An 11122-nucleotide genomic window follows, 5' to 3' on the forward strand; every position below is an offset into this window, starting at 1 on the left:
GGCTGTTAACAAGACTGCAGTCTTTCCAGTTGGCTTTACAGGTTCAACATTTGGCCATGACAGAGATTCATGAATCTGAGGACATGAAATTGATGAAATTCATGTCACATAGGCTCGGCTTAATGGGAAATATATGTTTGCTTATTTTTTTAAATATACAAGACTTACTGTAAAAGAGAACAGCAAATAAAACACTAAATGCCAGAATTTAGCTTCCATAGGCTAGCCAGAAATCTTATTACAGTATTATTACTTTACCCATATTTGGCAAAGAGAAGATGATACATATCACTGAATCAGCCAGGCCTTTAAAAAAATGTGTTAATTTATTTAAGGGTAAAAAATGATTCACTAACAGTAAATTACTCCTGATAATCAATTACTGTTGATGAGGAAGCTTTGGGGGGAATGCTCTGTTTTGCTGTTTTGTTACCGGCACTATTTGCTACTAGTTGAATTGTAAATACCTTTTAGACTGACTGGAGAGAGGATCAACAAGCTAAACTATCTTTGTGTTTTGTTCAAGTTTTTCAAAATTGTTGTACACCTTCTGCTTCGACATGTAATTGAATAAATACTTGAATAAAATTAATCCCTAATTGTGTAACTCTGTAACACTCCAAAATGACTCCTGGTGAATTCTAGCTTAAAATGGTTTCATTAATGCAATATTAAATGTCACAATAGTCTACTGATCTGATCGCTGTGAAAGTACTTAAGAACATAAGATATTCTGATTTTGACATTTTTAAAATTTCGACTGCCTTTTTGACCTCACATATTTCAACTTTTTTTCCATGAAATCTTTCAACCTAATCGTTTATGATTTTCTTTATAAAACATTTTTTTCAACCAAAATGTTTTCTTTTACTTTTAGATGTTTTTTCAAAACCTTTTTGACATATTATTTTTTGACTTTTTTCCCCATGACATTATTCAACTTATATTTATGACCGTTTATGTTTTTCAACGACACATTTACACTATAACATTTTTTTCAAAGCATGTTTCGACCTAATATTTTTTTACTTTTTTTTCAAATAATGTTTTGACCTATTTTTCATCAAGAAACATTGGAAATGGCTGAACGTGATTGTTTGTAATTACGTGATTGCTGTAATTATAGGGTTGCCAGGTTTGTTGTGGGATACGAGGACGCTACTTTCAGGTCTGGCAACTTTGACTATGCGCTGGATACAGCAGACAGTATGGCGGACAGCGAAAGTGATTTGGAAACAGACAGACTAGAATTAGCCCTGGACACGTTGTGCGACAGACATTGCAGCAACGAGTCGTCTCTGAAAAGCAAAGGCTATTGCTCTGAGTTTTGTGAGGTACGCTCGTCTCCATTTTCTAAAATGATCTCCAAAATCAGCGTCTGTTTACCGCTAAAGCTAATAGCTTTGCTAGCTAACGTAGCTTTATGTTTGTCGTCATTGTGTAGCCAAGACTGTGTACAGCCCGTCATATTCAAAGGATGTAATGTTAATGACATGAAGAGGGATACAAACTGTTACGTCTGGCGAGGTTACTTGTTATGGTAGGCTACCCGAGTTCCTCGGAATAGGCCTATCCGATATATGATATATTTAGCTTAGCTAGTTAGCTTTGTAGCTAACGTTAACTTCAAGCAATAAAGTTAAACTTATTAATGGAATGAGGTTAACATGGGGCTTCTAACAAAATGTATTTAGTTAAGCTATTGGTTATTATTACAACTTTGTTTTAAAAGGAATACAACCCTTTTTTTTACTGCTTGTTGTCTAATTCCATTTAACTTAACGTTAAATAAGTGTTTACTAGTCTCGCATAACCGGACACCTCTTGCCTCAGCGTTGACGTTTCATTCCGAACAATGTGTTACAAAGTCACCACCGGGGAACTTGATTATCAACAATCCTTTAATGTTATGAGTACGACAACTTACTGTAAGTCACCAGACTGAATCCATTGTATGTGCCGCGGTGTTATATTACATTATGTCAGTTTGATTTCAGCCTTGTTTGTAACAGTAAAGGTCGATCAAGCTAAATTATTATTCTCTAGTCGGTGGGCCAGATTTCGGATGTAGGTTTGAGTGGTTTAAGTAGTGTTCGGTTTCCATGGCCACAGCAATACACGTTTAAGTGACATGACAGTTATTGTCAACACAAACATGTGATATTTTCATGTACTTTAAAACAAACCATGGTTGGGCTTTTTTGAAAAAAAAAATATTTACCTGAGGAGAAAAAAAACACCTATGATCAACTGGAATATATTTCATATTTCTACATGTCTGTGTTCTCCCTGCACAGCTGGTGGAGGAGTACACAGGGCAATGGCAAGTTCCCCTCCCTCAGCTGAAGGTGTTGCGGACGGCACTCTGCAGTTTCACCAAAGCCACCGCTGCTTTCCCCGATGACTGTCACCACATCCACTATGTTCTCAGCAGTATGGCCCTGTGAGTAGTTTGTCACATGTAAAGTGCCATTTTTGTTTGTCCTGCTAAATTTGAAATTCAGAACGTGATAAAAGAATTGCCTCCAAAAGCTGTCAACATAGCGGGCTAAACCGGCGGCTGGTAGTTAACCATCATCTCGATGCAGTGTTAACCTGGGGGAGGGTTGGGGGAGGGAGGTGATGGTGATGTTGTACTTCCACGCTGACAAAAGTGGGTCGGAACTGCGTTGTCGGTCAGAGTTCAGTTACTCCCATCTACGAACAAGCACACACAGCCGGACAGGCTACGTAACCGAAGCACAGAGACGGTCCGCAGGCAAAGGGAGGAAGACTTTGTTCTTTTCTCAAGATGCCATGACCTGACTGTACTTATACATAAAAAATAGTTTGCTGCTTTATCAATCTTGTGAATTTCCAAATAAGCACATTTTACACAGAAAAATCAGTGTCTTAGGAGTGTGACCTATGAGCTTGTTGGGAGACTGTTTGTTGATGTTTAGAGTGACGAATAAACCTCATGCTATGAGTTTTACAGGGCAAGTCTTAGCCTACGGTTTGACTAGCCACAAGTAATATTAAACTAAACCACATACCATAGTGAACATGTTAGCCGGGTTTGAATATCGTTTACTATTTTGGTCACGTAATCCAACATTTTTTCTGCGACCTATAATTTGAACGCTTTTTGCTTGGATTAGCGGATGATTATTGCTTGTTTTTTGAGAGTAACACTTGAAGAGTACTTCTAAAGGTTTGATGGTTTTTATGGAATAAGATATTTTCTTTCTTACTGTGAGATGTCTTTTGGCAAACTAATGTTCCTCTCGTTGCCTTTCAGGAGCTTTTTTGAACTGATGCTGTTTTTTAGCAAGGAAGAATTTGTGGAAGAGCCTTTAAAAGACATTCTTGATTCCTTTCAGGTAACAAAAACGCACGTGTGCCAAGGCTCTGTTTTTCTTACTCACACTTTCATTAGTAAATTGTGACTGTTCAATAAAAGTTCCCAGCACTTCTACTAGAATTCCATCTATATACATTCAATTAACCAACATATCGTAAAAGTAATGGTTGTGATTGGTCATAGAACATGAAGAAAAAAATAAATGGACGTTTTGAATGCTCTTGCAGGAGTGCCACTCTCAGCTCCAGAGGCACAGGAACATCTACCTTCAGCACGTGAAGCTGATCATCAAAGCAGGAGGCCCATGGGAGAATCTGGTGCTTCAGGGAATCCTGAAAGAGGCCAACTTGACATTAAAAGAAGGTAGGCTCATGGCCGCATTCTTTGGCTTACTTCATACTTAATTGTCAGCTGGATCACCAGATCTAGTGACCAGAGTAGCTATTTCTACAACCAACGTAATAAGTTTAACTGAAAGGTACTGGTACAAGAGGAGAGGTGAGCACACACAGCTCTGTGGAGCAGCAGTGCTGATTGATACGGATTGTTTCCTGTTGTAACATGGACAAGCCATCACTAATCATTATACCATCAATCCACAAACAGAGTTTGCTGCTCAGCTGCTGCAGTTTTTTTTATAGACTTGAAAACAGCTAAACAGCTTGCATGCTGCCAGGTTAAAATGCATGTGTCATTTCTGTTATTTGGTCAAAAATAAAAGCAGTTTTTAATGCGATGTTGCATTTCATCTAAAAATATATGGTAAATCACAAAATATATCAACTAGCAGCCGACTTACACAATGTTTCTTAATTTGTTTTACATTTTTTTACAATATATCAAACCTCTAACCTCAGATCAGGGAATAACACAACTGAAGGGCCAGTAAATAATTGGCCTCAAACATATCCTAGTTATTATTTAGCTTTACCCTAAGCAGCATCTGTATGTGTGTCATACATATTAACTCATGTAATCCCCCTCCATGCAGTCGATGACTACTTAAGCTCCGAGTTGCCGGTCTTCTTTGAGCTGCGGATTCGCTATTTGCAAGCCTGTGAGCGAATGCAGGAGGCGATGGCCCTGTCCAAAAGCTGCCTGGAGAATAGCGAGGCTGGAAAACATCTGTACTTCCATCAGGCCTACCTGACCTGCCTCTACAAGGCCTCACTGCATGAGCACCTTCACAAGGAGGTAGGAGACAAAACGACTCGCGACGGATGTGAGGCATTCTGTTTATTTTTTAAATTGTATTCACATGTTTTCTTCATAGATGGAACAGTAATAATTACTATTGTAATTATTAATAAACAAAACATGACTCATTATTAAAATGCTGCATTTAAATGATAGTGAAATTTCTCAGCTGATTGTATGTATGATTGGAAGCTGTAAGAATGAGCACCTCATGGAATAGATGATTCTTGTGTTCCTGATGTACCACATTGATTGTAATCCATTTAGATTTATTTAGGAGTTGGTGTATTTATTTAATGCCTGTATGTGTATCTGAAGACATCTACATGTCTCCTTCCACAGATGGCGGAGATCGATGGCCGTGATGCTGTGGAGATCATTTGCAACACAGAGAGCGTTGAGAAAGATGAGCTTCTGTTGTCCCTATGCAAAGCTTTCCTCACCCAGCAGCTACACAATGGAGACATGTACTACATCTGGTGAGAATAACCTTCAGACATGTACTCCAATTTACCCAGGTCTAGTAGTAAAGTGAGGCAATGTTTTATATTTCTTTTATTTTGCTTGGTACCCCCTCAACTTGAACCGTTGTTGTTTGATCAAAGCATGTAAGCGACGTCTTTGGCCTGTTCTGCCTCTTGCAGGGACCTGGTGTTCATCTGGAGCAGGTTGCACCTTAGGGCCCATCCCTCCACACGTGGTTTCCTGGCCGAGTGTTTGCAGTTGGCCTCTTCTGCCACTAACGTCAGAGCCATCTTCCCCTTCATCAAACTGGTCACCACAGAGGTGCGGCCAACGCCACAGCATCTTCATTTTCCATGTTGTTTCTTAGGACAAGTTGTATATTTAGCACAATGTTGGAAACTTGCATCTGGAATGTGTGAAGACAGTTACAGCGGAAACAAATCAGACGAAAATATCCGTTTACGCTGCCCGAGATACAAAAGCCTCTCTTTTGAGTCATGATGAGACCTTCTTCATCTTGACCCTCATGATTGTTCTACCTACCATGTCACCGTGTTTTAACCAGATGTTTGTTTTTGGACAGCTGGGGGTTGAAGGAGTCCCGGTCTGCGTGGAGCTTTGCGCCAGAGCCCTGCAGCTGGGCGACACGCAAGCTGACGGTGTTACCCGGTCCCTCGTCTGCAAGACCATCGCCTTCCTGCTACCTCACGACCTGGAGATCTGTCGAGCGTGCGCCCTGCTGGTCTTCTGCCAGGAGCGCACCCTGGAAGCTTACCGGACGGTGTGCCTGCTGTACATGCATCCCGACCAGGAGCCGCATCCCCAAAACAGCCCCGTCAGGACCAGCGTTCGCTTCCACATTGTGCAGGTGGGAGGTGGTGAAGAGGGGACTATGTTATCAGATCTGATGGTCTAATTGGCTGTATTACCGTTATGATTCATGCCTAAAATGTTTGTCTTTTGCTTTTTAGATGCTCAAGGAGCAGCTGTGTTTTGACCCGGAGTTTTGGAACCTCATGACCCTCAGGACTCACTGCTTGGGGTTGATGAGCGACAAGGTCATGAAGGCTGTTGTTCTCAGCGAGATGGAGGAGGAAGAGGAGAAGGGAAACCGTGAAGAACTGTTAATAAATGCACGTGTAAATGACTCATGCGCACAAGGCCATGATCCCGGCCAGCGCTCCGTGGCTAGAGGGGGGAAAAAGTGTGTTGCCCCATCAAATATTGTTCTTCTGAAGAGGAGAAAATGGAGAAAACGCCTGCGAAGCAGAAACCAATCTTTGTCTGATGATGAGGCCGACCGCGGTGATGATCCAGAGTTCAAATACAACCTCAAAGCAACGTCTTATGGCCACAAGCCTGTGTATTCACTAAGGCACGTGAAAGCTAACATTGAAAACGCCGCCATTGTAAAAGCCCCGCTTAACCGCAAGAGAGAATACTTGTCTAGATGTGTGAAGAGCCAAATCTTGAAAAGAAAGGGCTGGAAGAAAAGATGGTTGCAGGGTCTTCCGAGGCTGGAGCAGGTGCAGCCAGTCAAAGAGAAGAAGGTCAAAGTCTCGGAGAATAAGGTCAAGAGCAAAGGGAAAAAACGTGGACGGAAGCCTTTACAGAAAATGGAACTCTCCTACCCTGATAATGAATTGTGTGTCTCTGAGGAAGAGTTTTGTTTTGAGGATATAACTGACACGGATGACCGAGAGCCGGATATGCCTCAGCTGGAGAACGAACTTGAACCAAAGAGCCAACGGAAAGAGAATCGATTCGAGCAGATGGATAATCTTGAGAGGGAAAATGAACTTGAGAAACACCCGGACTTGGTCTGCAGTAGCAGTCCCATAGAAAAAAACCCAAAGGGATCTCAAACACAGTTTAGTGAAGCTCTTTCCGAGGAGCCTCAAGCGGCTGTTCCATCTGTTGATGCGGGTCCTGAACTTGATGGTCCACCCTTAAAGTTACTGGTTTGCCCGATTGAAGTGCTACACAACTACTCTCTCAAATTCAAAAAGCCCGATGGTGAGAAACCTCCTGAGTCCTTGGCACCAGAGGAGGTGAATGGCGACACAGAACAGGAGGCCCAGTCCACAGAGGAAACGGAAGTGTTGAACACTGAGGTCAGTTGTTCTTCACTAAATAACGTCTTCATAATTACTGGGCACATGGATAACAAACTAACATGTCTTTATTGTGCCTTGTTTGATGCATTTTGCCTTGACTCCACTGCAGTGGACCGCTTGTGTGGACAGTCCTTTTGAAAACGGTCATTCAGGAGGAGCTCTTTGACACGCGGATATTAATAAGGAAACGCGTGGGAGGGTTCTAGTGTCCTTTTGGAATTGTCTGTTGTTCTGCTTTTCTGTTGAACTTATGTTGGTGGTTTGTTGTCTTCCCTCCAGGTGAAAGCCAAGGGAACGTGCAAGGACAAAGTCCGCCGCACTCAACAATACGCCCACTTGACGTACCACTGCGACCTCTGCCGCAAAGACTACAAAGGCCTGAATATTATGAGGCATGCTCTGTCGCACCTTAAGAGTGGGAAACTCGAGTGTATTCTCTGTGGAAAACGCTTCAAACAGCTCCCCTTTGCCAAAAAGCACATTCTGGACCACATTGATGAAATGAGCAAGCAGAAACCCCCCGTGAGGCAGCCGTGCACTGAGGACATTCCTGCTGCCAATGGAGCAGTACGTGATGTGAAAAATAAGAGTCCGCCTCCGAATGAAAATCAGACTTGTATTTCGGCAGAGGAAGCGCCCGGACAGAAATCCGGAGGCAAGACCAAAGCGCCGGCGCTCAAGAGGGAAGATCGGATCATCCGAAACCTCCGCTCGCTCATCAAAAAGACATCTGTGCTCCACAAGAGGTGCAAGAACCCCGATGCGAGACCGTCTAAGCTGGTGGAATTCAACGACGAGCAGGTCGTCATCGACAATGGCACGGTGACTGTGAGGAATCCATCCGTGGTGGTGGAGGAGGTGGAGGAGGAGGAGAAGCCGGCCGGAGAAAACTGCTGCGGTGCGGACACGTATCACCTGTGCCCCTCGGAGTCCTGTGATCGAGTATTCCTGAAGATCAGCGCCACGCTAACAAAGCATGCCCTTAAATGCCACATCAGCGAAGAGAAGGTGCTGGAGAAGACGTTTGTGTGGACCAAACACAAGTGCACCCTATGCCTCAGGTAAGACCTTCTGCATATCAAAGAGTCACAAACGTCCTCGTCTAGAGTTGAGTGTGATCCTCTTCACGCATGCATCTGCTCCATTATCTAAAACTGAGTGGCGGGGTAGTTTTGGTGCTAGAGGAAGGTTGTCATTGGGCTCACTTTGCTTTCCTCCCACAGGCAGATACAGTTTCTCCAGCATTATAAGGACCACATGAAGCTCCACGGTACCGCTCTCCAGCACTTCTGCTACCACCTGGAGTGTAAGCAGCGCTTCTCCACACTGCAGGACCTGAAGGACCATGTGAAAACTCACCAGCCCTTCAGACCTCAATGTTCAGTCACAGACTGTGAGAAGATCTTCTCCAGCGCTCAAGGTCTCTACGACCACGAGTGGAGACACTACATCCCGGCGCCTCAGAAAGAAGAACTGGAGTTGGGACCCAGCAGACAGGTGAAGGAGAGTGAAGAAGCTCCATGGAAGCAGAGAGTGAAGGTGGAAGATTTATGGCTTCAGAGTAAAAAGGCCCAGAGAGAAAGTCCGATCCCCGGTCATCTGGAAGCTTTCAGAGAAATGACCAAAACCGAGGACCAGCTTTGCAAAGTAAATGTCCCAGACAGTAGTCACGACCCGTCCAAACCTCACAATGGCTCCGGAAACGCAGTCGGCCACGAGCCCACGGATGGGCGCCAAGACGCCGTCAATGGACACGAGGGAGAGACGAGGCCCGGGCTGTTGCAGGCAAATATTTTTGCTTGTCACGCTGCTCCATCAGCTCCAAGTAAGAGCTGCCGGAAGAAAACGCCCATCGAGTGGGACCCCTTGAACGTCCGAGACCTCGAGGAGATGTCCACTTTGTCCGAGGGCGTCCAGAAGACGCTGGGCGAGCCGCACATCACTGAGCACAAGACCTTTAAACCCGAGGACCCCGCGTACGCCACCTTTGTCAAAGCGCCCTTCATCCGGCCGCCGCCCTCCACTTACCTCGACGAATCCATGCTGTCGATGCGCAAGAGGCGGTCCAATGAGGAGGTCGCTCCGAAGAAAAACGTCTACTGGAGCAACAAGAAAAACAAGGAGGCCGGCTCGGAAAAGCAGCAGGCGGAGGAGAATGTGAGCTCGGCGCAGAAGACCCGGCGTCGCTGTGACAAATGTCTTTCTTCTTTCGCCACCGTAGAGGAATTGCAGAAACACAAGAGCCTGAACACCTGCTCCTCGCTCTTTGGCTTCGACTCAGACGATGACAGTAAGTCTGCCTGTGAGGTGCATCTTACTGCAAGGAGCTTTCTAACCCACTTTAACACTCTGTAATCACTTTCCCCTCTTCTTTCTTAGGTTAGTGGTGAGAGGAGCCGCAACCATGGTAACCAGGTGCTCCTCGCGGCTCAGGGCAAGCATCAGAGATAAAGGAACGCCGGCGCCCTTTGCTTATGCTGCGACTCAGTATTGAATACCAGTTTGTAAACAAAAGGAAAATATGTGCCAAAATGGTTAATGGTTTGATTTCTTTCTCAGTTAAATTGATTGAATGGTTGTCCGTGTACAGATACCATGTATACCACATACATGATACCACAGTATTTCAAACAACTTTTTGTGACAAACATTTGCTGGACTTGCCACACCATGATGTTATAGTAACACAGAGTACATCTCACTGAAATATGTGTTTAATCAATTTTGTTGAGATGAATTTTCATTACGTCTGTCATTTAGCTGACGCTTTTATCCAAAGCGACTTGCAATAAGTGAATTTCAACCATAAGAATACAAACTCAGAAGAACCAGAAACAAAGTGCAATTTCATCAAATAAGCCGATTTACAACTTGCTGTGGATGAGAGCCATCATAAGTACAATTTAAGTGCTCCAATTTGTGAGGTGTTTTCAGTCCAGGTAGAGTGGGGAGGCGTGTCTAGTTTGCGGCGGAAGATGTGATGGCTCTCGATTTAAGTAATTCTTCCAAGTCTTGATTTTGGAGATTATTGACAAATGGTTCCTTAAATATTCTTCATTTAGAAAAATAAATGGACCTGACATTTATTTGGGGGAAAGAATGCACTGGTATTAATCTGGCTTTGAGTTTATATTTCCCCCTCATGCTTTGGAGTGACGGAGGGACTTTTTGAACATCTGGCTTTTTACGCCTGTGGTGTTCAAATTTTATGCCAAATGGCTCCAGTTTAAGATTTTTAAGTCCTTTGTGTTGTCCACATAAAGTATATTAAAAAAAAAAGTCCTTGCAGCTGCATGAAATAGTGAAGATGAGCTGATTGAGTGTTGCCTTCTCGTGTTTGGGCAAATATCGTTGTCTTCCTAACAAATTGTACACAAATGGTAGAGCAGCAGTGGGCGAGTCTTCTCTCCACATCTGTCCAATTTGATTTGAATTCCAAATAAACGCTATAAAGCGTTCTCTCCTGCAGCAGCTTTTCAAACGGAGACGTTTCGGTCCTTTAGGTTCTAAAGCAGGATCGGGTTCATCTTGGTCTATTTTTCAAGATTCACTAACTCATCTAAGCTTTTACCAAAATGTCTGAAACCATATAAATCTGCCTTCATACTGACTCAATATTATCCTCTGCAGTAAAGAATTCACCACTGCATTTGTGCGGAGTGTGAATCTCAGTGTTGGACTGTAGGTAAAGATCAATACTCCATCCGTCATACGGTGCCACTTTGCTCTAAATGTTTTCTTTTTACTCTGTTTGACACCACGATCATCAGTGTGACAGAATGTGTCACATTGGTCGTCTGTTGTGTGTGTGTACTTGAGATGGTTGATCTGTTCATCTTTTTATGGAATTGCTTATTTATATGTACAAATGTTAATATATTGGATTTGTAAAGGTATTGATTCCTTATCTATTTTTCTTAAAGAAAATGACTTGTGATTTGTTTTAATAAACAAATTAAACTAATGTTGCCAATAATTATATTGTTTATTAGTTGCAAGT

At 43.3% G+C, this 11122-nt stretch overlaps 1 protein-coding gene across 1 annotated transcript; it reads left to right on the plus strand.

The window, feature by feature from the left end:
• The first annotated feature begins 1088 nt into the window (after positions 1–1088).
• Positions 1089–11095, plus strand: LOC120833700 (zinc finger protein 654). The gene is made up of 12 exons (XM_040201073.2): positions 1089–1334; positions 2298–2443; positions 3281–3362; positions 3571–3706; positions 4335–4537; positions 4883–5019; positions 5185–5326; positions 5589–5873; positions 5977–7119; positions 7402–8183; positions 8346–9412; positions 9502–11095. Exons 1-12 carry the CDS (start codon positions 1209–1211, stop codon positions 9504–9506), a joined length of 4254 nt encoding a protein of 1417 aa, XP_040057007.2. The 5' UTR covers positions 1089–1208; the 3' UTR covers positions 9507–11095.
• Positions 11096–11122: the final 27 nt, after the last annotated feature.

Source organism: Gasterosteus aculeatus, chromosome 16 (assembly GCF_964276395.1).
Source record: "Gasterosteus aculeatus chromosome 16, fGasAcu3.hap1.1, whole genome shotgun sequence".
NCBI classification, from domain to species: Eukaryota; Metazoa; Chordata; class Actinopteri; order Perciformes; family Gasterosteidae; genus Gasterosteus; species Gasterosteus aculeatus.